Here is a 25,256-nt window from a genome sequence, read left to right on the forward strand (position 1 = left end):
TCCCTACAATTTCTTGTTAACTTTCCCTTCCCTTACAGTTAGGCAGTGTGGACAGTGAAGCCAGAACAGACACAGCAGGCTTCCTCTCACCCCCCCTCAAAAATGAAAAGTGACTTTGAAATTGCATTGCTAGAGGAATGTCACATTTCAAATACACAATTAATTTGAAAAGCTTAAATTTAATGTATTATTGTGACAGTTTTAGAAGTTTCAGTTTGTATTTATTGCAAATATGCATCTCTAGAAAGCATTCTGGTTAATGATTGAAAAATTAACCCCCTCAATTGGCATCTACTGGTTAGCACGTGTGTGTGCTGGTGTTCCTGGAAACAACCTTGTGACAAATCCTATCTTATAATGGAATTGTGCTGATCAATTCTATCTTCCCCTTCACATTCAAATCAAGCAGCCGCTGCTGGTCCATGTTCAGTCTAAGGAATGTACATACGAATTGTAACATCTGCTGGAATATATGGAGTTACTGCCTCACCTGCCTCAGTGTCAAGGGAACTGTTGGTTTCCAGACCAATGAAAGGTGAGAGCCATTGATCACAATTAGTTCCTCATTTCATCTGAAGCCAAAATAATTAATTTTGCCGTCTCCTACAGTAGAGGGTTTGAAAGGATGGGATTTCTCCTGAATTTAAAAAATAACCAGACAGACTAAGCACTAGCAGTTTTTTTAATTCAACTCCTTTTCCTTTATGTGACAGATTGTAGTACCCCTAGAAGCTCCCTAAGGTAAAATCTACACATTAAATATGTAAAGAATCAAATCTGTGCATAAAGACTTTTAGATTTCTCAAGTCTTACTTCAGTTAGTTCAAGGAGTTTGCATGAAGATCCAATTCAAAGGCCAAACACTCATCACAGCATCATCCCATAAACTACTAATCACACATGTATGTTTGTTATGTCTCTTCAAAACGGGTTACCGACAATTGGGAGACAAAAGCTTTGTGTTCTCTGGATTGATATCACAATAGGGATATTTTTCCAGACTGTTTAGTGTACTCACTTTTAAATATCACCAGTTTCCGATAGTCCAACAGCACAAAGAACACCTGACCAATGTTTCTTTAGTTCCACTACCCTCAAAGTTTACTCCAGAAACAAATTTCTAAACTGTAAACATATCAACATGGGCATGGAAAGGCCATTAAAGAAATGCAGATTGTCTTCAAAGTGTCCTTTCACAGCTTAGCAGAAAGTAAACCATCCTCCTCAAAAGAAAAGGTACTGCCTGTACAACCTCTGGCCTCCCTGCAGCATTACCAGCACGAGCCAAAAAGCCAATAAAACCAAAGTTTAAAGCAAAATGTAGTTAGCCATTGATTCCAAGGCTGGAGACAGATATGCTAAGGACAGTGTTCCATTTCCATGTGTTAGCAGGTCTTTCAATACAGCAACTACTTACTTGTTAAAAAAAGGTTCAATGAGTTTTGATCTGGCAGACACATGGTTTTTCGGAGGAGTGAGGAAGGAACCTGATGAATGAAGAATAAATTCAGTGTGTAATGAGCAGCTCCAGGCAGCACCAAGGAGAAGGTTTGGAAAAGATCACATAGGTACCTAGGAAATTAGCCATAGAAATGAAGCACAGTCCAGTAATGTAGGCATCATATCCTGCTTCGTGGAGTTGTTCAGATGCTGTATCATAACTTGGAAATCCTTCTGCACTTTCTGAGGGGAAAAGAAATCATTTATAAACACATTAGCACAGAAGATAAAGGCAGCCCTGTGTGCTTACCCACAGGTCAGAGCATAACATCATTTGGGGAAGGTTATACAATTTACAGAAGTTCTGAAATTTGTTCAAAAGTCCTTAAAAAAGCAGTTTTGTTTTGCATTTTTAGGTAAGAATAAGTTCCTAGGACAGAAAGACTTTCTTATTAAAAAAGCCATGAATGCCCACACGTACTCAGCCAAAATGGGAGTATTGAGTCTGAGACAATGACTGCAGGATTCCCCACAAAGTGTTTTTTTTTGGACTGACTTGCATTTAAAAGAGCAGAGGAGAACATTTCAGAAATAAGAGCAGTTTGATGTATCCTTACCAACTTTAGGAGGGCTGAATGGAACCTCTTTTAAACGCTTTTCCAGTTCTGCAAGTGATGTATTATTAATGATCTCCTGCAAGAAAACACATCATTAACTGCCAATGCCAAGTACATTTTCCCTGGACACTGAAATCAAATAGGATCAAATGAGTATTTACTGCTGCCACCTTGTGTTCTCTAAGGATTTATACACAGCCCCACTTCAAACTAATGCACCAGAAAGTCTGTCAAGACAATTTCTAAAGTTAACTTGTCCCACCTACAACATAATGAGTCATAAGCAGTTATTAACACTTTTCAGAATCACTGACAATGAATTATGCAGATGTTACATTTCTATTTCAGTCTGGTTTCATGCAGGGTACATGTGGCAAGGGAAAAGGCAGCACAAACAGTAGGGAAAAATATCCTAAATATTGATCATAATGGTTGAAGGCATTCAAGGTGAGTATTGAAATGTGCTTGATGACTGGACATTCTTGAATAGTTTTGTAAGTGTAAGTACTGCTGATTTAAAGGAATATAAAGACAGCCTGACAATCAGAGAGTTGGTCTTACACTTCAGCTTAGCTGAGTTGCATTAGTGAACCTAAATATGCATAAAAGTCACAAAAATATATTACAGATTAATTCCTTACTGAAGTTCTTAATCAAATATATGTTGGCAATCAGTACAATGGAAACATGCAGATCAATAGCAGAGAAAACAGAACATCTCACAGTCTTTCTTACAGTTGTCTGAAATCTTTGAGGATCAAATTTCCTTTGGTTCTAACTCAAGACAGCTGCTTACACTTATCATCAAGTTTGCAGTCTGAAAAGTTATCAAGAACTAAATACAAAGAAGAAGCTGAAATGATGCATTCATCTGGCATCTGGAAGCAGTATCTGATAACGATATCCTAAAACCCAAGCACTGCTGTAGAAATACAAATAACAACGTAACTGTACCAAACACAAAACTTGTGGAGGATTTTTAGCTTTCAGAATACCAAAGCCTCTATTCTTTACTACAGTAGTGTACAACACAAACCTGACAATTTTTAACATTTTAATAAGACTTTCTGCTATGCAATGCTCCAGAGTCACAGAGGTTTGCACAAAGATGCTGCTTCAGCAGCACGTTTTTTAATTCAAAGGCACGTGAGAAGGCAAGAGAGCATGAGCACTTATCTCAATACTTACTTAGGACAAAACTCATGCTGCAAGAGGTTTTAAGAGAAACCTGTCATTTTTTTCTTCCTGCTGACTATCCACTGAACATCAGGGCCACAAAAGAACCTAATGATGATCAAGCATTTTTCTAAACAAATCTAAGTCAGCATCCACAGTATTCTAAATATTTGAATATACAAGCAGCTTCCAGACCCTACTTGCTCATAAACAGCACTTTTTTTTTCTCCTGAGGTTGCTGCTATTTTATATGAAGAAAATAATCTACTGACCACATTTTAACTTGCAAAAACTCTACATATTTTGGAATGTAAAGCTGCCAAGTTACTTTAAAACTTCAAATACAAAAGACAACGGTAGGGAAGTAAAAATCTATATTCCAAAAAATTTGTAAGTTTAAATAAGGTGTAAAGGAAAATCATTCTTCTACAAAAAAAAGGAGCATCACAGAAAACATTATTAGACATTTTTCTCTAAAAAGAAATAAAATTTGTTTCAATACACATGTTTGTATCTTCAAATAATTCTATATATTATTAATTAGTTTACCTTGAAAGGTTGTGTACTTGCCATCAGTTTAGTGTCCAATAACCTAGAAACAAAGTAAGAGCTTAATAAGTTGAAATGGAAGAATGACCATTTTGCCAAATCCTCAGAAGTCTTTTAGCATATTAGGTGGGAAACAGCAGATACACCTCCTGGAAACTACTCTCGGATCTTAGAACAGCCCAAACATTCCTTGGCTTTGTTCAGCATAAAAAAATGACAGCAACTAAGCAACAGCAAGAGTTGCAAACAACTAATAGCAAATAAACCTTGTTCCAAATGGAGATTCAAAACACCAATCATCATGCCAGAACCAAAGGAACAGCAAAGGTGCATCTTTGCCAAAAAGTAAACCAACTGTACTGTTTTTCTGAGAAAAAAAAAGATGCTCAAGAATACTTTAAAAACTCTGTTCATCTAACTTGATCCCCATTATATTTGCAGTACCAGCTAGTTTACAGGGCTAGGACAAACAGGATCAGCCTGCTAAAACTGTACTAGAACACTTGAAAGTTTGAACTAAGAACTTACCGGGGAAAGACACATGATGTTACTTCCTTGAACTCACTTAGGTCCTAATTCAACATTAAATTGGAAGATAAAATCCAAGTCAGTTAACTGGTTATCAGTCTTGGAATGACAGATAGCAGTAGCTACAATTATCCAAACAGCTTCTAACAGTGAGATACAGTAACTGAATTCTCACCACGTCAGAGATGTATTTGCATTACCACAGATACCACCTGCAATTACACACAACTACAGACTCATTATTTCTGATCTGTCTGTGATGAGCAATAAAATGTTCTTCATTTCCAGAACCCTATCCTATTGTAAGCCTAGACTACCTCTAATTTCAGCTGTGTTAACAGCTCTACTTAAAATGTTCCCAGCATTTAATATTTCAGTGGAATATAAGCAGTCACTCCAGGTACACAGTTGATGCCTACAGGTTTAGATCTGCCAGATGTAAAAAGGACAGGAACAACTGACAGTTCTGATGTTCCAACACCATCTAAACAGGACCCAGCTTTCTTTCTCCCATCTCATGATCAAGTCTTTCCCAAAACACCCCCAAGCCCTTGAAGTCTGCAAGTAACATAACGTCCCGTGGGCCATCCTTCCAATGAGACCTTTGGCTTCTTGAATGTTCTTGGTGCCAAAAAATTGCTTAGTTTATATTAATTGTTGGACTAGTGCAGTGCTGAACTGTTAGACTGCCCCTACTGCAGTCAGCAAAGTGTGCTCCCTCCAATTATTCTGACATTGCACCTCTTCACCCCAATGAAATCATCCTGCTACAGGATTTCTTAGCACTCTCTTAGTTCTCTTGTATGAAAATACACATTCCCATTTATTAAACTACAGGGGGGAAATACCACATAGTTATGCTGAAGCTCCAAACCAGTTTTTTAACATGTCTGTCAGTTAAACATGCCTGCAATTATTCAAGCAGTTTTGTGAAGGACTAACAGATACAAGCAAAACCCACAATTTCAATGTTTAATTCAAACGTTTTAAAAATGTAAAGGAGAAGAATTCAATCTAGCTAAGCTTTCTACATAAAGATTTAAGGCAGTAGCCGAGAAGGAACAAGTGGGCTTTTTAAAAATACTTTTCTGTACTTCTTAATAGACTGATTAATGCTTCTATTCACAAGAAAGTGTGGAGATAAGACTAAGAGTCAAATACATTAAGGGACTTGTTTCATCATCTGAACACTCAAAAGACTACTTACATCAGGCAGGGGACAATAGAACTGATGTATGGTGTGCATGACATCCAGCAGCATATTGTGCCCAATAACCAGCTTGCCCTGTGAAAAGAACATCAAATGTTGGTTGCACTTCCAGCCATGGCCATGGCAAAGGCAAAATGTGAAAAGCACCTGATGTTTGCCAAGGGCAGCTGGGAACAAAGACAAATCAAACCTCTCCATTTGCTCTCTGCCTGCCCCACACACTCCTCCATTCTCTCAAAGCAGCCGCTCCTTTTTCCTCTACTCCCAATCATTTATCACAGCCTTCAGCAGCAGCTTCAAATGTGGAGAAGATGCACTAGAACAGATACTTACAATTTGGTTTCCAAATGTAATCTATTTAAGGTTGAAGTCAAGCAATTTCTCAGTCCATTACCTTTTAATTTACAACAACTCACAATATATTCCTCATGGTTATAATATATGAGAGTTATTAGGGGCTTCTCACAGTGCAGAACCTTTCAGGCCAGATGCTGTAGAAGCAAGCTCCTTCTTAAAGAAGTACAAGAAGTTTTTTAAATGTTAACTTTGATACATTTGACACAACTGTCCTTCTCTGATTAGCCTTTAACTGCCAGGAAAAAAAAAAAGTAAAAAATCTCCCAACAACAATGTTTTCAGAACAAAGAATGAAAGCCCTCAAAGCCTATTTACTGAAGAGCCCTAAGAAGTTGGTACTGTTGACTCTTACAGGTAATGAGATTGTTCATGTCATGTATTATTTTAAAAGCTTACTTAACCTACCACACTCAAACATTATAAAACACAAACTAACATCAACTTACAAAGTCCCTTTAACTTGTATTTAATTCTATCTTCCAAAATGTAACAGCAAAAGAATTCTTTCTTTAAATTATTTATTTTTTTCTTGCAAACAAAGGTATATTAAAAATCATGGTAACTTACAGAATTAGCAATGGCATGAACAACTCTGGAAAATCCTACTGCATCATTCAATTCTTCCTGTAAGGAAAGATTCTGACATTAGTGAAACATAAACACAAATATTGCAAAAACTGTACCTGCAAACTGTTTCTCAGACATAACCAAGAACAGACCACAGAGGAAACATCAAAAGTAGGATGCTGCTGACACAACTCCAGTTTGATGTGTAGCTCTACTTCACTGTCAAGTAGGACAAGTTACAAGCTCTTGTAGTGGTTGCCCCTGGCCAGGGGCAAAAGCCACTCTGCCTTTTGCTCACTCCTCTCACCCAAAATTCCAAGGCAGGCATTAAGACTTGTGGATAAAGACAATGAGAGCCCACCCTCCAGGCCTCCTTGCTTTTGGGGGAGGGTGGAAAAGAAAGTCTTGACACTGTGCAAGTGCTGCCCAGCACAGACAAAACATGTGTGTGGTATCACTGCTGTTTTAGCCACAAATGCACAGCACAGCAACATACAGCTGCTACAAAGGGTAACTTCATCCTCCCCAGAGCAGTAACAGCTGCAGTCAGCTCACTGTCAGTACAGATCTTTAACAGTGCTCACCTGCTCTGAGACTGCAAACAGCTCAACAAGATATTAAAATTAAGCTGTATATCTTCACTCATATTTTTAACATATATTGTTATATTTGCAACAGGTTGGATCCTGACTGTTATTTCTATTCAATCAGGTTGTACTTTTATGCCAACACTGAGGTTGGGGAAGAAACATTGTTCACTATTTACATAAACAAAACCAAGAAGAAACATTATACAACTACAATATTATACAAACACAATATTACATAATGTGAGTTACACATTTTAAACTGGTTTGGGGGGGAATCTGACTACAGCACCTATTTTACTTTCACTTAAGGAATTTTTTTGTAACAGATTTTTCTTTTTCAGGTCTAGGGAAGTAATTTCTGCCTTGCTTTATTCATTTTTATCCAACCAGAAGTGAAATTCAATAAAACATTCACTGTTATTTCTGTTCAGCTCTGAATGCCTCTAGTCAGAGTGAGTAATACCCCCATTAAGAATGCCTCAGAAAAATCTACTCTGGTAGTAAATTGTCCCTAACTTGCCTTCTGGAAAAACAGAAGTCACACTAGTTAATGTCTCTGTTAGATATCTTTTTTCCTCCTAAAAGGCATTCTGCATGCAAATATTACTTGCTTCACCCAAACTTATGTATCTTGAAATACATAAGGACAAATCACAGGAGTTTGATGAAGAATTCCCACAGTTCAAGTCCTGCAACCTCCTGAAACCTCCATGAGACTCAGTAAGCAAAATCCAAAGTCCCATAAACAATGAGAGTGCCTGAATACACCAGGTATGACCTTGTGTTCAGCTTGTTACCACAGCAGTCCCTGCAGCACATGTTTCTATGGAGAAATGACACAGGAATTGTACAGGACATTGTACTGACAACCAAGAGCAATCGAGCTTTGTAACAGAACACCCAGGACAGACTGTGCATGCAAACAATGTGACAACTTGCTCAAGAATTTCTGCAAGAAACTGATGTTTCCTATTCCTAGGTCACACTCCTCTGACAGAGCAGATTCACAGAAGGAGGCATTCATTGCTCCAGAAATTCCACAATTTCTCATTTAATTTTCTAGAGTGCCTTGCAGCTCTTGTAGCTCTACTGCAAAGCCTAAGTTATCTGGCAGAATTTGGAAGATGAGTTTCAGAAACATTACCAAATCCTAGCAAACAATTTTGCATTGCTGACTGAAGGTAGAGATTCTCCCCCTCCTTCTTTCACATAAATGAATGAAATGCAACTTATTTACCTGTTCTTTTGCTTGTTTCTGCTGTTCTCTTCTTTTTCGTTCCTCTTCATCTACCTTACTAATAACAATATACCTCTCCTTCTAAAACAGAAAATGTATAGTTTGAGGAATGACTCTGAGAAGCTCTTATTTAAGTTTCTGTAAATTTACATTGTAAAGAAAACTGTCACCTCAGCAGCAGTTACTTGGCAACACAACTGTTTCTATTGCAGGCACCACTTTATCACCTACTCCCAAAAGCCTACTTTAGATTCATCCACCAAACCTAACTTTCACTAAGCCCACTTTTTTATTCTCAGGAAAGGTTACCAGTATGTCCTTGTAAATAGCTTATCTGAAATATCTTTTGGAGCAGGGATTTTTGCTGGGAGGTGAGGACACAACAGCATGTGATGCCAGTATTTTTCCTCTAAGATCACAATCTACATTTTGCCAACACTGAACATCAGACATATCTAAGATACCTCTTTAAACACCTTTCAGTATGAAGGAATAATATTAAGCCACACAAATACATGCTGATACTCCATATGTTGGTCAGATTTAATATTTAGAAACTAGTTCACTGTATTCCATTTAGAATGTTTTGCATTTGCATAACAAGGCTCAAGTTATATCTAAAAGTCAGGAGATTTGGTAAAATTGAGAAATACAATTTCCTTCAAAGAGAACAAATGTTAGAGGCCTAGTTACCTTATCTGACTCCAGAGTTTCAACATGAATACCTTTTGGATACCTACATCAAAACAAATGAAAAGTAAATATAAGTAACTATTAATTTGGCATTTAGCAAATTGAAACCACAACAGTGATTCAGTAATTTCATGTTTCATTATTATTATAAGTCTTAAGAGCAAAAGAACTATTAAAAGTTTCTTTTTAATTTAAAATAATGGAAAATCTGAAGCAACATGCTAATCTGATTGGCCTCCTTACATTACTTAAGAGCAACTAGGACTAGAATATATTATCTTATGCAACTTCCCATCCTACTGCTGTGGGACCTCTACCTTCTTATTTTAGTAATATTAAGTAAATATCATGTAGATATTTCATCACAATCCACAGCCACTGCTTTCAAGAAATCCAAACCAAAGATACTGGTGAGAATGCTCTCATTTACTTGCAGCCACAGGACAGCTTCTTTGGAGACTGCATTGCCTTTAATATGTCACTTATTTTAGGATTTATAAACAACCCTGAACTTTCTGCTAACAGTAGACTCCAATGGGAATTATTAACTCAAATGTCACTACCTCTGCTTCAGGGTTGCATCACTCCACCACAATCACATTTAATTTCCAGAGTACTACAATACCCAGAGTCACAGAATCCAACTGATAGCAAAGAGGATAACATCTTTTACCACTTAACCAGTAATTTTACTGCCTAAGCAGCAATTACTCTCATTTTCCCATCATAATAAACTAACCACAACTGCATAACCACTGCAGAACCAGCATGTTTCCTTGTCCTCTGGCTACTCCTAAAATTAGCCCTGGAGAGCACATCCCCAAGCACTGCTGTGTCCTTTCCTCCCTGACTCCTCACAGAGTTTGGAGCCTACACCTCCCTCACAAGCTGCCCCACGTCACAAACCTGGGATGCATCACCACACTGATGCACAAGAGAACACTTCAGCAGAGAAAATGACCTGTGAAGAGTTCAGGACACAAGGGCAAACAATAACCTCAGTGTTTTCTGCTTTAATTATCTCCATGTTCACTTCACAGCTTGGCTTTGTCTCACCAGAACCCACAGGACCACAGCTGTGTTCATGGAAAGCAACACTGCAGCACGTTACAAACTCCAACTCAAGAACACCTCCTTCCATCCACTGAGAGCAGATGCAAAGCTAAGTGTCAGACAAACACAGCACTGTGTGCTACTGGAAGCTATAGATATTCTATCCAGGCATTAAAAAATTCACACAAAAATTCTCAAAGGCACCTCTCAGATTAGTTCTCAAGCTCGCTTCTTGAGATTCCATTTTACAGAGAGAAGCTTTATTTTATCCACTTCCAGTGTAAAGCAAGAGGATCAGATTCAGTGCTGCAACACTGAATTAGCTAAATGGACAAAAAATGCCTTCTACTGTATTTCCCACATTTTACAAGTGCAGTCAGAACAATGAAAATCTTACCCTACAGCCTTAGTGCTTCTCCCAAGGCCTTAAGGGATATTTTTAAGCAATATAACTTATCAAAAATGCTTATGCTTGGCATCTAACAGAAAACTATAAACATAGCAGTGCCTCCTATAGAACTCCTAGTTTTTCAGGTAAAGCCCACAATCTGTATAAGCACATGCACTTTCTGTTCACTAAAAACCTGGCAAGTTGCATTTGTCACATAATTCTAAGCTGTGCTGTTCTATTCAGACATTTCAGATAGGAATAATAAAATAAATACTAAGCTTTAAAATATTCAAGTGAATCATCACAAATAAGTTCTTCAGAACATTATAAAAGTCTTCTTTTAAAGGACAAAAGAGTGTCTAAATGAATCACCCCAAGATTAAGTAGATCAGCTCTTACCCAGATTTCTTATCAAAAATACTAAAAATATACAGTAAGGCAGTATTACCAGCAACTTACTTCCAGCTCAAGGTCTGATAAATTAATTTCCTTTGAAATCTAAAATCAAAAGAGAATTTTGTTACTAATAATCCTCTTAGAGTGTTTCCAAGTAATGATACTCAGTTAAAGCTGACTTCATGTTCATTTGCAGAAAGATTTGTAAAGCAAAAGTCACTGCCACCAGAACCTAGAGGCTCAGTTGGGTTTTACTGAATTCTGATGTCCAGTCCCCAAGCTGCAAAGGCATTTACACCATTTTGTACAGTTACCCACAGATCTTCTCATAAGAAAATATTCTGGAGCCATGATCACTCCATACAGATACAGTGATGATATCTTACCTCATCTCACAATGTTCTGCTATTTCTAAATTCAATTTTTTTTAAAATTTTTTAAACAACCATCCTCTCCAAACATCCAGACCCCAAAGCTAAATAGATTTTTGGGAAGGAGACCTAATAAAAACAGTAACACACGGTCAACTACAAACAAGTAGTAGTCCAACAGATTTGAAAAGTTTATTTTTAAAATGCATATCCAAGGCTTATGGAAAACTTCAGCAATAGCAAGAGGAGGCCCATATATACAAGACATTTTTTGGCTGTACTTAAATATGGTGCCACTACATACAGAAGTTACAGCTCACACAGCAAACTATGACACCCATATACAGAGGCACATTTTCTCAACATACAAAAAAATCAATCAAATGTAAATTTTGCTACAGTCAGCTCAAGTAAAGACAGTCTTCCTTGTCACTCCCCTAATTCTGTATGACCAAACAACAAATATTTTTAGAAGATATGCAACTTCAGAAACTCACCCTGTACATGGCTCCAGTTCCAAACTTTCACTTTCTTCATTCTTTAATAAGTCTTCTATCTGTTCCCTGGAGGAAATAATTATTTGCTTCTATATCTACTGTTTTATTTTTTGGAAGTTTACAGCTCACCCCAAAAGACAAGAAAACACTTCAAAACAAAAAGAGCAGCATTTTAAAACCAGTGAACTAATAAAAATGGCTTCAACATACAAAAATATCACTACAGTTCACATTTTACCTTCAAGAACATCAGAGGATATGAAACAATTTAACTTACACTACTTTCTCAATAAATTTTTTCTGATCTTCAGGAATTGTTACAGGACACTTTGTGGAATTAGGAGAAATGTATGACAGAGATCCTGCACCATTGGCTTGAGAACGCTTTTCATCATACTGTTCCCTTAGCTGTCTTTCTTCTTCCTGGTTTAAATATGGAATTCCTAACAAGAAGAAAAAAAGCAAAAGCTCATCATAATTACAGACAAATTAGGGATGTGTAGGGATTCAACAAAGACTTATCACTAACCAAGCATCTGCCACTCTTTACAGTGAAAATAAACCCTTCCTTTCAGTCCCACTGGTTATCTGTGTCCATCCAGGCTTCCCTCCAGCACATGCCACACTAGCTGGTACCACTGGACAGGGAATGAGCCCAAGGACTGCAGAGCCACAGGTCCCAACCACAGTAATATTTAGCCCTCCTCTCCCTTGCTCCCTGCATCACCTGAATCCCAGACTGCAGCAGCACTGTTACAGGGCACTGATACCCTTCCTAAAACATGACTTCTGATTCATTGCTATGGATCTCTCCATTCATGCTTTGCCACTGCACAACAAGAAACAACCAAACCCTCCTGTAAAGAGGAATTCCATTCTGTTGAACCTATACAATGAATTCTTGGAAAGGGAGTTACTATCAGCACAACAGTAAAAGAGAGAAGAATAACTCGAGAGCTTCACTGTGTGTTAAGAGAGTATCATGAATAGCAGCCTTTTTTCTTCTTGCAGAACACAGTGAAAGGTGTCATCATAAATATTGCAGACATTGAAAGAAATATAAAAAAAAAACCCACACAACTCACCGTTGCGAAAAACTTTATTAAAATCAAATCCTTGGTTTGCTAAAAAATCTATACTTGAACTCTGCAACAAAAGAAAAAGACTTTACATTTGGAAAAGGAGCTGTGGCATTCGGTTATTTTCACACTTTTTAAGAAATTATACAAAGTCCAAAGTCAAGAGCAACAACGTTTTTGCCCCTAAACAAGAATTCAGGCAATATTACTTTTGTTATTTATTTTGAACTTTCATAGAACAATAAATATCCTAAGGGATAGAGATGAAAGAATGAGCTACGTGGAGAGAGGAAACTAAAGGAAGCAAAATGTTCAGGACAACAAATCTGAGACAGGAAAAATGCTGGCAATAGCCTAGGAAGAAATAAAAGTAAGACAAGCAGATGAGAATATAGGATAAAACAGGAAAAGGGAACATGAAGTCCAGTGAGAAAAGGGAAAAAATTAGAATCATCTTGCCAGGTTTGGAATATTATCTCCAATTCCAGAAACCACACAATGTAATACATAACAAGATTTAAAAACTGAAGTCAACGATATTGCCTTAAAGCTCATTTTTAGGGATTGCTCTTAACTGATGTTTATTTCTCTTATAAGAAAAAAACCAAAACCAAACCCCAGAAACTTCTAGTTTTCCACCTTTTAAGGTGAAGTTTGCTGCAGGTATACCTTAACCAAACAAAATCAAACTTGTTTTTCTACTAACCTGACAGACAAACTTGACATCTGGTGAATTTCTGTTAAAGGGTTTTGGAAAAATATAGAAATTAAATGACTTCATTATATACCTGTGGAGAAGATGAGTTGCATGTCAATAGAGCTTATCAGTATCACTTTAGAATATCCTCAATTAAAAAACCAAGAAATAAGAGAATGACATACTTTTCTTCTGTGTCACCATATTTAAAAGTGCAAAGGCCAAACTGAAAGAGCAAAAAATCCATGGAATGCTGGAAAGGAAAGGAAAACTTTGCATGAGAATAAGACCTGTACACATTTAAAGATTACCGGGGTGCATCCACATATGACTTCTCTCCATTTCCAAATTAAGTAAACTGAATCTTCTTAACCAACGTTTGTTTTGCTGGTAATTTTGAAATAAACACACCAGAGTTTTTCAACTAGTTTTCATCTGCATTTAATCATCTTACTATTGCCCAAAGATGATTTGTTGTATGCACTTCTACTGCATAAACAGACAAGAACTGAGGGAAGTCCCATCTCTCTCTCCACCTGTTGCTCACACACAGGACATGCTGCACCCAAAGCAGCTTCTCAGTCCTTCTCAATGTTCATTTACATTCCCTACAGTGTGAGAGGAGTTTTCAAATACATGTAACAACACACTTAATATTCTTCTAATCCACGTGGCTTACACTGGATACAGGCATTCAAAACTAGCCCTCTTGAACATAAAGATCAAAAATATCAATTAATCAAGTTATTAAATGTTAAAGGTAAAGCTTTAAGAAGGTGACAACAAAGAATTTGGGTCTGACTTCTGATACAACAGACTCCTTAAAATGTTAACAGAGACTGACTGTGCCTGCAGGGCCTGAACTGATGAAGCTTCTCCTCACTGAATTCCTCTCACCCAATTCCCCTTTGAACTCACAAATGTTAACACTCTCAACATCCTTTAACAAGTTCTACACCTTTACTCATTCTTGTATGAGGAATCATCTCTGTCTGTTCTGACCATGACTTCTGTAAGCTTAATGCAACATTCAATTCTTGTGTTAGCAGAAAACAAAACAAGCAAATCCCATCTGCTGCCTGTAAGTCAGTTTTAGATCCATGACATACTTCCCTGTGTTGTCTCCATGATGAACTAAGGCATTCTAACCTTTTTCCAGAATTTTCCTTTCAGTCAGTGCAAACACTTTACCTTTTTAAGTTTTTGATACCTTTCTTCTGGAGTGTCAAAGCCATTTGTTAATGCACTAACAGAAGGCCCATCACTGATCCCTGAAAAAGTAGAACATATTTTGCATTGGGTAAGCTTTTCAAAATTAGCCACAGCAAAGAAATGCAACAACTGATAATTTAAGAAAAATGGTTTCACTTAATGTTACAATTATTTCAGTTCAGAAGGATTTCCTACTGCATAAAAGCCACCCATTTTAACAGTAGTGTTCCAGCAGCAAAGCTCTTCTGCAGAAGTTCTGCCATTCTGGTTCCTATTCAACATGTCAGTAACAGGCAAAGACCTTCCAAAAAATAACATAGATGGACTTTACAGCACAGTGCAGGATCAAAGCCAAACTAAAAATGGGAAGAGTGCTGCCCAGGGATCTACCAAATGACTTAGCCACTTCAAACAATACACAACAACAACAACTGTATTTCCATAAGCACCACATCTAACAAAACCAAGTTTTGATCACATTCATGGCTCAAGATCCACATGGATCATGTTTCATGGACGACTGAACTCTACATCCCAAAATCAAAGTACCTATTAAAGCATCTCTGTGACACACACACCCTCTGGATTTTACAAACATACAAGTTCTCAATGCTGCCCTTGCCTGTCCAAATACTTGCAGGGCCTTTCTCATTTATCTGAATCTTTCACTTTCATGATATATTACATATAAAGCTATTCTTTTCTCCCCCTCAGCTGCAACTGAATATCAATTAACACATTGAAAGATTACTGCGGGGAGGGAGTAGAGGCAGCATTAGCATAACATGTATCTTTGACCCAAACCTTGCTATCGCAGACATAAAAAGCCGTTCAATCACTTTGCAGTAGCCTCAGCTTTAGCTTTTTCAAGCCAACACTGAGACAGCGAACTGGGGCACGGGGACCACCCCACAGACATTGCCAACAGCTCACAACCACAAAACCGGCGTGACCGTACCTGAAAACTCCCCATCGATGGCCAGGAAGTCTGACTCTTCAATGGCTTCATACACTTTGTTTAGGTTATCCTTAAAATCTGCGGGGAAAGGGGTAAAACGCACCTGAGGTTACGCACCAAACCCTGGGGCAGCCCGGCGCCCCTCGGGCCCCCTCAGCCCCGGGGCCGCGCCTCCCGCCTCAGGGCAGCCCCTCACGGGCCAGGGGAGGTGCGGGGACCCCCTTCGCCACGAAGGAGAGGCCGAGCCCGGGGCAGGGAAGCCGGCAGGGCTCTGCTCAGGGGTGGGGTGTCGCTCCGGGCGGTCACTCACTGCTCCTGGTCACCTCCATCCCGCGCCCGCCGCAGCCCGGCCCGGCCCCGCCGAGCGCTTCCGGGGCCGCCCCGCGCGCCGCACGTGAGCGCGCACGTGAGCGCGCCCGGCCGCCATTTCCTGCCGGGGCGGCGCCCTCAGGGCACGGAGCGCTCTGCGCTGCCCCGGGGCAGCCGCTGTGCTCTGCCCGCCCTGCCCCGCACCGAGCACGGACACGGCTGCCCTCGCTGCTCTGCCGGGCTGTTCGGGCTGCAAGGGGCCCTCAGCCGCCGGCCCTGCCCGCCGCGGCAGCGGAGCGGCTGTAGCGGCGCTGCCCGGGGAAGGAAGGAGTCCCACCCCGCCGCTCTCCCGTGGGGCGTTGTGAGATGTCACGGCCCACAGAGCCCTCGCCTTTCAGCCCAGAAATGCGTAACTAGCACCAGGAAGGAAGAAGGGATGGGAACCTGCTGAGGAGACACCAGGAGAGCTGCTGGTGGTGGTGCCTTAACAATGTCAAGTCCGGAGGAACTGGAAGGCTTGGCGTGTTACGGAAGAAGCGTTCGCCTTCCTGGTAAAACCAGCACTTTCACACGTAATTGTATAATAACAAACGTTCTGTCCCCGCGGCAGCGCTGTGGGAGGAGGAGCTGCCCAGGGCAGGAGCTGTGGGCACGGACACTGTGAGAGTTTAGTGAATGGGCTGCAGGGTTAAAGTTCACACGGCACGGGAAGCATCTTTTCCAGAATCCCAGCAGAATGAAAACAAATGGAAAAGTCTCCATAAATTGAGAGGCAGTTTCGGCATAGAGAAGAAGATAAAGAATTACACCAGACTTAGCGGAGAGAGCTTTTAAAGATTCTTCAAGACTAAGTTTTGCCTTTTCAGCGTAAGCAATTTATTCTACACACAAGTCATCCAGGATGATTAAATGGTGCCCAGTAAGGCATTAGTTAAAATAATAGTAGAGATATTTCTATTTTACAGTAAATTGGCTGAAGCCTTAAATTTTCATGTTACTTCTCAATTTTTTAACATACGTTCCTGCAGTTTCTCGTTAAAGTGCTCATGGCTGTGTATAAACCTGACATTTCCCGCCAAATCCAGGAATTCCTAGCTGACAAATCCAGGAACTCTTTGCTTCTTTTCACCTGTAAAATAAACACCTAGTAGTTAGAACTGACCCCGGAGTCCAAAAGTCCAACCTGGCTGCAACCTCCTTTTCAGGTGGTTGTACAGAACGAATCACTCATTTTTCTTTGCACTCGGTCGAAAAGAATTGCAGTAAGGGAACAGAGATTGATAAATAAATAATAGCGAATGTGTGTCTCTACAGATACACTCTCATGTGTCTCTGCTAACACGGACGGCCCGGCAGGGCGGCTGCGGCGTTACCGCACCGGGGGCAGTGCCGGGGCGGGCCCGGCTCCTGCGGGGAACGGGGCGGGGAACGGGGCACCACGGGGCTGGGAACGGGGCACCGCGGGGCTGGGAACGGGGCACCGCGGGGCTGGGAACGGGGCACCACGGGGCTGGGAACGGGGCACGGCGGGGCTGCCACTCCGCCGGGCCCTGCCCAGCCCTGCCCTGCCCAGCCCTGCCCTGCCCAGCGCAGGAAACGCGGCGGAGGAAGCAGCGCGGGGTGGGGGGGGAGAAAGGCGGAGCTGGAAAGAGGAGGCAGGAGAGGATCCAGAAACCGTCCTGCTGCTGCTGGGTCTTAATTTGGTGGAGACTGGGCGGCGAAATATTTTTCCACCCACGGAAATCCTGCTGGCTCTGCCTTCTGGGAAAACCAGAAGAATGCTTTTAAGTGCAAAACCTTGGTTTTATTTCTCCTCCTGTAGGTGCTGTTTCAGGTTTGTGTTTTAGAAAGCCGACGGTGGGCGCTCTGCCGGGAAATACAGGTTTGTAAGCGGTCTGAGGATTCTGGTTTCACTATTGTGTTTCTGTACTTGATTGTTGTTTCGTTTGTTTGTTTTTTTTTCATTTCCGTTCTTTACCGGCTTGCATCCTTACCTCTTTGTGCTTAATCTGGATGGCAGATAGGTAATTTGGTAGTGAGCAGGAGCCACACAGTGGAGAGTGTAGTCATATTTTGGTTTGGTAGTACCTGAGGAGAAAATTGTGTCGTTTTTGGTATCTTCTGACATATCACGAGAGATGAGTGAGTGATCTGGATCAGTGTTTTTCTTAAGAAACTAGATACTGCCATCTGAGAGAGTGGAATAGGAGCATCAAGCAAATAGATTTGTATCTTTGGTAAGCTTGGAACAGTCTTAGACTCTTCCTGTCTATGTGTTTTTTGAAATACTAACGAAGTATAACTGTCAGTAAAGTTAATGCAGGGCTCAGACCTTCACTGAAGTGGAAGCAGGTCTATCCCTTGTAACTCTGAAACATGTGACTTTGTGGATCAAACTTTTCTTCTTTTTAACATTGCCAGCAATGTCTGGCATTGACTCTTGTAAGTAATGTTTTATTCTGTATGCTTGGAAGGAAGAGGGATGAAGTAAATTAGAGCCTTATGTTATACTGGTGTTTTAGCTTTGAAAATACCATCTCTGATGGTATTTTCTAATTATATTTCTTTTGATTGGTGTCTTTTACTAAAACCTTGATTCAGTCAAGTCATGTAGGTCAGTGAGTTACTTTGTTTCACTTTCATGTGTTTCGTAAGACAGGAGAAGAAAGTAGAGGGAGATGAAACCCAGCTGTTTACGTCTAGAATCTGGTTTTGATTGTAGTTTGCAATGAATATGTTGTTGAAAAAGTAGATGATGTTTCATTTTGGGGGCGGGCTGTGTTGCTTAGAGGATTTAAAACCATCCCAGCGGCAAAAGCAGTGCCATGAGAAATTACACTGCTTACCATCCTAAACTTCTATCAGAACCTTTCTCTGAATGAGGTTTATTTTGTTGCTTTGCAGAGGTAATGCCTTACGTGGTTTGAAGATCTGAGAGGGCTTTCTGTTTGCGTGAGGCATAAAAGAAAATGGAAGAAGATGAGACTTTACAAGGGGAAAGGGAGAGGGCAGAAGGTGAAACAGGTGCTACTGCTGACGTGGGTGGGCAGATCTCAGTCAGTGAGTTCCTTTGCCACTGCTGTTACGACATCCTGGTCGATCCCACCACCCTGAACTGTGGCCACAGTTTCTGTAGGCATTGCCTGGCCTTGTGGTGGGTGTCATCCAAGAAGAACGAGTGCCCCGAATGCAGAGAAAAATGGGAAGGGTTCCCCAAAGTCAACATCCTGCTCAGGTGAGTGTACTCTTTTGTGAAAGCCATTTTTGGATAAATCAAACCACTGAAATTAGCTGTCTGAATTCTTGAGTTTCTCAGAATTTTGTAGCTTATTGGTAATCTGAACTGTCGCAAGGATATTTAAATTCCAAAGGCTTTCATGTTCTGCACTTGTACTGAACTGTTCAAGGCCATTTTTCTGCATGGAACTAAGGGGTGTGTTGGTTGATTTTGTTTGGGGGGCTGGAGTGGGGGAGGTTTCTTCTGAATTTTTTGGGGAGATGGAGAGGAGGGATCCTTTTTTAGTATTGAGACCCTTGAATCTTTTTATATAGCTGGTTGTTTTCTAATAATTGTAAGTCAAATTGATCTTTGATAATTGTGTAGTTATTTCTGTAATAGGAATTATTGCAGAACAAAGCTAGAAATATGTTTGATGTTTTGAATTACCCACAACTTCTTTTGTTAATAATACTTTATCTGGGTTAATAATATTTTAATAATTAGATGGTAGGATTGGGGGGAGGCTCTTATGTTGTCTTTTACCATTTTTTAATAATCAAGACTTACCAGTAGCACACAGAATTCTAATTTTACATAAGAAATATACATGGGAGGAGTTTATGTGGTATTTTAACTTTAGAAGCTAAGCAAAACATTGTTTGGAAGTAATTGATAAAAGTTTAAGTTTACTAAGTATTAATAACCGATTTTTCATTGCTTTCAAAGATGATAGTCTACAATTGAGGCTGGAAAAGAAAAATCCAAAAATTAGTCCCTTTTCTGAATATGAACCCTGAATGGTTTTGGTACAATGACAAATATTTTTCCCATTAGGGATGTTATTGAAAAGCTATTTTCTGATGCCGTTGAACAAAGAAAAGAAGATATTCAACAAAACAGTGATGTAGCACGCAGCTTAGCAGCCTTCCAAAAATATGGGAATGACCAGATCCCTACAGTTCCGAACACAGGAAGATTTAATCCTCGAGGAGGAGGGTTTTTCTCAGGCGTTCTGACAGCTTTAACTTGTGTAGCAGTAAGTTTCATCTGCTTGGTTTTCCATATTTACTTCATTTAGCATGCAATCAAATCTTCTTAAACTACATGCACATAAAAAAAGCTTCTCAGCACAGAAGAGCCTTCAGCTGAGCAGAGTGGCCTTCAGGGGTCTGTCAGGAACTACAACTGCAATGTAGTTTAGATGGAAGTTAGGCAAAGTGGGGAAAACTTCAAGATACTTTTTTATAACCTGAATATTCTAGGGCCCATGAAGTGGAAAATTCTACATGCCAAGCCTCTTATTGCGTGTTTATCATTAATGTGTTTGCTTTGCAGGTAAAAGATGAGGGGTTTTTATCTTTTTAATCCACCCTTAGGTAGTTCTACTTGGCTATCACTGGAGTAGCAGAGAATTTGAAGAAGATCATCTTGTCCACAAGCCTGTTGCTAGATGGACTGCTGAGGAAGTGATCCTCTGGCTAGAGCAGCTGGGCCCATGGGCTTCACATTACAAAGAAAGGTTTTTACTGGAGAAAGTGAATGGAAGGTGAGGGGCCTGATGGCCAAGAGCAACTGTTGTGTGTTGGGATTGCTGACAGATTCATTAGGGATGCTTGTTGGGAAATGACTGTTCTGTGTTCCATGGATTGTGGGAATATTCTGTAAGGTACCAGAATACGTTATAGGGGAAGTTATAACAATTTTTGGTGAAAACTTGAGTAGCAGATACTGAGCAAGCTACTTGAAAATGTTCTAAGAACTTCTTAAATTGCTGACAATGCAGACTGAAATGATACTGAGAGTATAATTCTACCTGTGTGTTATCCACCCCTCCCACCTTCCCTTTCATTTGGAAGTATCCATGTGCCACGTGCATCGTTGCATTCCACCCAAGAGAAATGCTGAAAGCAGGCAAGAGGAAACTGGAAAAGAAGTATTTAAAAACCCAGGCTCTGAGATGCAGTTGGTGTGAACACTTGATATGGAATGTAATTTAGCAATGATCTTTAAGGTCTTCCAACCCAAAGCATTCTGTGATTCATTCTGTAATCCAAAAGGTGCTGCCTTCTATCAGTACCTTATTGTTTTGGTATTTAGTTGCTTATTTGTGAGTCATATCTTTGTGGTGAAGAGACACTGTTTGCCTTCTGAATTCTTCTGCTTTTGTAGGCTGCTCCTCACACTCACAGAGGAGGATTTCACCAAAGAGCCTTACAGTATAGAGAACAGCAACCACAGGAAAGCCATCATGGCAGAGCTGGAATGTGTGAAAGCTTTAGGTGTTAAACCACCACAGAACCTTTGGGAATATAAGGTAAATTTTAGATTAAGTGTGTCATATATATGAAATATTTTTTAAATAGTATCTTTAAACGAAAATTTTTTTAAGCCGGGTGGAGTGTTGAGGTAGTGGAATTGTGCTTGGGAAAACTGCTCAGTTTAATGAAATGTGGTATTTGAAAAATGATCCTTTGAAAAGTAATTGTCAGAAAATCTAAGAACTGGCATGTCCCTTTCATTTTATTTTTTCACTGATTGAAACTTGATAATTTGATATCTTTCAGGCTGTAAATCCAGGAAAATCCCTCTTTCTTCTGTATGCCCTGAAGAGCTCTCCCAGACTCAGTATGTTATACCTGTATTTGTTTGATTATGCAGAAGCTTTCCTACCTTTCATCCACACAATTTGTCCTATGCAAGAAGACAAGCATGAAGATGTTTTCACAAAACTACTGGTAAGTGTTCAAAACATTAAATGTGCTCCTTGCTTTAATTACAAGCATTTTTAAGACTAGCAGCATAAAAACATAAAGTAATTATTCACCATTTCATCTCTTTACACTATGACTTTAAAAACAACAAACCTACAGAGTAAGTGGTTCCTTGATTTTATTTTATGTGCTCACCAGAGTTGGAACCATTACCTTTAATAAGATCGGTTTAAGGCTTTTAAGACTTCAAATGTGTGACAGTCATCCTTCTGAAGTTCACAAGACTACAGAAAAGCTCTTCACTCAAATTACCTGTGTTATAAGAAAGGGCATTTTAAGGTCTGGCTGTCTGTGATGTTCTAATCTAATGGAAATTACTGTGCTATAGTATTATCTACCCACAAGTATAGTAAAGACAATTTGCTGCTTTCAATGTGTGAAACAACAGCTTTTCAACAAAAGACTAGTAGAAATAAGCCAGTATTGTATTTGTTTAATAGAAAATTGTTTAACAGTCTTTTTATCCTAATTTACAGGACTTTAAAGATCCTTCATGGAAACAATGGAGAGAATTCATTGTAAAATATTTATTTTTGCCATACCAGCTGATAGCTGAATTTGCTTGGGATTGGCTGGATGTGCACTACTGGACATCAAGATTTATAATTGTGAATGCTATGTTGCTCTCTGTTCTGGAATTATTCTCTTTTTGGAGGCTCTGGTCAAGAAGAGAATTGAAGTAAGTCTTAGTGAGTTTGTTGAAGAGGGTAGGAAGTAGATGGCCTTATAAATAGTAACAATCTCATGATTTCACAGTTGCTCACTGAAATGACAGTGTCTGACTATAACTGAGGTTAATAAGAACAGGTGAATCTGAATTCCTACATATGCTAGTACTTCTGAATGCCTTTATTTATGTGAATATTTGATAGGGTTTCTTACAGCTGGTTTTACTTATCAGATGTAGCAAATGCAGAAACAGTAATAAACATGTTCTTAACCACTGGGAAATACTAACCCTTACTGTGAGAACTGCCTTTTATGGTAACTGGTATTAGTTACCAGCTGAGCCTAAATACATCAGAATTTTGTCATGATATGCTTCCAGTGTAGTTATTAAAGGATGAATCCTCAGAACCATAAATAAGTTTAGCTATGCTGATATTATTTCTGGTAAGTTACAGGAATTTCTGTTTTCTGTTATGACTTTAATCTTAATTCGAGCACATTAATATTACTTGATAGTTGCTGTGGTCTCATTTCTAGTTTTAGAAACTGCCTGGGAGAAGTTCTTGTTGTGGTGTGTGCTGGGTTTTCCCTTTGCCAGCCGCCAGGGGACAGAAGAGCACAGGGGACACGGAATAACCTGTGGCAGGGCTGGAATGTGACACTGGAGCCTGCTGGGCTTTGGGGTCTAAGTGCACTGACTTAATGCTTCCTCTTTAAGTTTGGTACTGCTGGGTTTTAAGAAAGCTTTTCCTGGAGTGCAAAATAATGTTTTACAGGTAAAGGGTAATCCCAAGTAAGGGCTAAATAATTTAAGGCTGGAACACCAATTAGCTTTTCTTAGAGTGGGTAAAAACAAACCAGGAAGTCCCTCTAAGCCTCTCCCTTTCCTTTTTCACAGGACTATTCCTCACAGAATGTGGAGATATTTCTGGAAAGTCTCAACCCAGGGTCTTTTTGTTGCCATTTTTTGGCCTTTTATTCCTCAGTTTGTCTGCAATTGTTTGTTTTACTGGGCCTTGTATTTTAACCCCATCATAAACATTGATCTTGTGGTTACAGAGCTGCGGCGTCTGGAGACACAAGTGCAGTGATTGCCTTTGGAACTTTTGGGCTCTTTAGCTTCTAAAAATGGACATTTGAAATAAGCTTTGCTTTTCTTTATGTATGTGGCAGCAAAAGTGGTGGATTGTGTTAATCTAACGTACAAAAAAGCCTTAAGGTAAGTTACTATTAAACCAGTTGATTCCAAATTGGAGGATGGGCTCTAGTATCCAAAAGGAATTTTCCATTGGAAAAAAAAAAGAAGACATTCCTGTTTTAGCCACATAAAATTCCTACAGTCATTTTGCCTTATTTTTGATCAGATCAAACTTCTCTGTTCTGAGCATTCTGTATATTTTCCAGCCTGCCTTAAAGGATTAGGAGCTGCTATAGTGATTTCTTTCTTTTTAAATGTAGCATTTCAACTCAGTGATGTGTTCCTCAACTTAAGTTTGCCAAAGGAATGCCCTTCCTGGATAGGCTTGATATTGAAAGTACATCAGTTATTTCAGTCTTTACATGTAAGGCTGTGACTGTCTCTGCACAGTCTCACAGCAGAGTTTGCTCTAAAATTCCTGCTCTTGAGGGCAAAGACTTGAGTTTTCTCATCTTTTGGAAAACGTGGTGATTGCCATAGGAAATCTTTTATTCAGACCAGTTACACTTCACCAATAGCTCCTTTAATGCTTTCCTCTTGAATTCTGTTGCTAATTCTTAAATTCAGGGTTCTCTCTCAAAAATTATTGTTTTGGAAAAGTGACCTGACACTGTAATTACATCTTACTGCAGTACAATGTGTGTCTACATCCGTGAGCAAATATTGACTGGAAAGTTATTTTGTGTAAACAGGATTGACATTTGTTAATGTATGTTTTTTTGACTGAAGGAAAATTCAGATTTTTTTTTTGCATTCTACATTGGTTTGTTGTTTGGGTTTTTTCATTTGTATCATTGGTATGAACTTTAAATTTGCCTGTGAATATTTTGGAAGATTAAAGATCTCTTTTGAAATCGTCACTATTATAGGAGTGGGTTATTTTGTTTGGGTTTGAGTTTTTTATACTGAAGTACTTGTCATTAGTTTTGCCTTGTGCAGACTCTTCTGTAGGCCTGTGTCTTTGAGTAAGTTGAGGTGGGTGGAAGTAGACATGAAACACTCCTGGTTCTATAACTGTTAAAATTAGCAGTTATGAAAAAGTTTATTATTCAGCAATTCATGGTACTGATTTCTCTTCCTAAAAAGTTAAAAAAGTCTATGGAGTGACCCCAGTTAGAACCATCTTTACATCCTAATGAGGTGTATACACTTCTGAACTTGGTAAACTCTTGCAGTCCAAGATCAAACACTTGTGGAAAAGGACGTTGGTCCCAACAACTGCTGCATTTTCATGTACCTGTTTTGGTGATGGTTTGCATTTGCACTTTTAAAGGTGGCTCTAAAATTTTAAGGGCAGAACTTCTCCCTGTGCTTACAGGAAGTTTGAGGTGTACATAGAGTAAGGAGCTTGAGCCATATCAAACGAATAGCTTTTTTAGAAAACTGTATTTAAAAAGTGAATACTAGAAAAATAGAATTAATTAGAATTAATTCTTTAATACAGGTAGGATTGCTTAAGATGAATGTTAAA

At 39.4% G+C, this 25,256-nt stretch overlaps 2 protein-coding genes across 8 annotated transcripts in view; one reads left to right on the forward strand and one right to left on the reverse strand.

Moving 5' to 3' along the window:
• PARN (poly(A)-specific ribonuclease) overlaps positions 1 to 15,989 on the reverse strand; it is a 48,496-nt gene extending 32,507 nt beyond the window's left edge. For 2 of the 3 annotated variants that reach the window (XM_027655112.1, XM_027655111.1), the window contains exons 1-18: positions 15,929 to 15,989; positions 15,619 to 15,696; positions 14,640 to 14,719; positions 13,634 to 13,701; positions 13,458 to 13,539; positions 12,758 to 12,818; positions 11,950 to 12,115; positions 11,673 to 11,738; positions 10,868 to 10,906; positions 8,965 to 9,007; positions 8,272 to 8,352; positions 6,445 to 6,501; positions 5,518 to 5,595; positions 4,311 to 4,354; positions 3,783 to 3,825; positions 2,058 to 2,133; positions 1,573 to 1,683; positions 1,418 to 1,487 (exon numbers count right to left, since the gene is read on the reverse strand). In XM_027655112.1, coding sequence (XP_027510913.1) covers positions 1,418 to 1,487; positions 1,573 to 1,683; positions 2,058 to 2,133; positions 3,783 to 3,825; positions 4,311 to 4,354; positions 5,518 to 5,595; positions 6,445 to 6,501; positions 8,272 to 8,352; positions 8,965 to 9,007; positions 10,868 to 10,906; positions 11,673 to 11,738; positions 11,950 to 12,115; positions 12,758 to 12,818; positions 13,458 to 13,539; positions 13,634 to 13,701; positions 14,640 to 14,719; positions 15,619 to 15,696; positions 15,929 to 15,947 — 1,262 coding nt within the window. In that variant the 5' untranslated portion in view covers positions 15,948 to 15,989. Of the gene's footprint in view, positions 1 to 1,417; positions 1,488 to 1,572; positions 1,684 to 2,057; positions 2,134 to 3,782; positions 3,826 to 4,310; positions 4,355 to 5,517; positions 5,596 to 6,444; positions 6,502 to 8,271; positions 8,353 to 8,964; positions 9,008 to 10,867; positions 10,907 to 11,672; positions 11,739 to 11,949; positions 12,116 to 12,757; positions 12,819 to 13,457; positions 13,540 to 13,633; positions 13,702 to 14,639; positions 14,726 to 15,618; positions 15,697 to 15,928 lie in introns of those variants that run through there. The other variant, XM_027655114.1, reaches the window with a different exon arrangement.
• A 110-nt stretch (positions 15,990 to 16,099) lies between these two features.
• On the forward strand, positions 16,100 to 24,641 carry BFAR (bifunctional apoptosis regulator). Of its 5 annotated transcripts, XM_027654953.1 has the most exons (10): positions 16,106 to 16,478; positions 17,750 to 17,809; positions 18,101 to 18,164; positions 18,832 to 19,162; positions 19,982 to 20,183; positions 20,524 to 20,693; positions 21,317 to 21,461; positions 21,712 to 21,882; positions 22,395 to 22,597; positions 23,486 to 24,641. In XM_027654953.1, the coding sequence occupies exons 4-10, from the start codon at positions 18,897 to 18,899 to the stop codon at positions 23,676 to 23,678; spliced, it is 1,350 nt and encodes a 449-aa protein (XP_027510754.1). In that variant the 5' UTR covers positions 16,106 to 16,478; positions 17,750 to 17,809; positions 18,101 to 18,164; positions 18,832 to 18,896; the 3' UTR covers positions 23,679 to 24,641. The 5 variants fall into 5 exon arrangements, with proteins under 5 accessions (XP_027510755.1, XP_027510754.1, XP_027510750.1 ...); XM_027654954.1 differs by lacking the exon at positions 18,101 to 18,164 and having other exon boundaries at positions 16,100 to 16,478; positions 23,647 to 24,641; XM_027654949.1 differs by lacking the exon at positions 18,101 to 18,164 and having other exon boundaries at positions 16,107 to 16,478.
• Positions 24,642 to 25,256: the final 615 nt, after the last annotated feature.

The sequence above is a fragment of the Corapipo altera genome, unplaced genomic scaffold (assembly GCF_003945725.1).
Source record: "Corapipo altera isolate COAL_440 unplaced genomic scaffold, ASM394572v1 98, whole genome shotgun sequence".
NCBI classification, from domain to species: Eukaryota; Metazoa; Chordata; class Aves; order Passeriformes; family Pipridae; genus Corapipo; species Corapipo altera.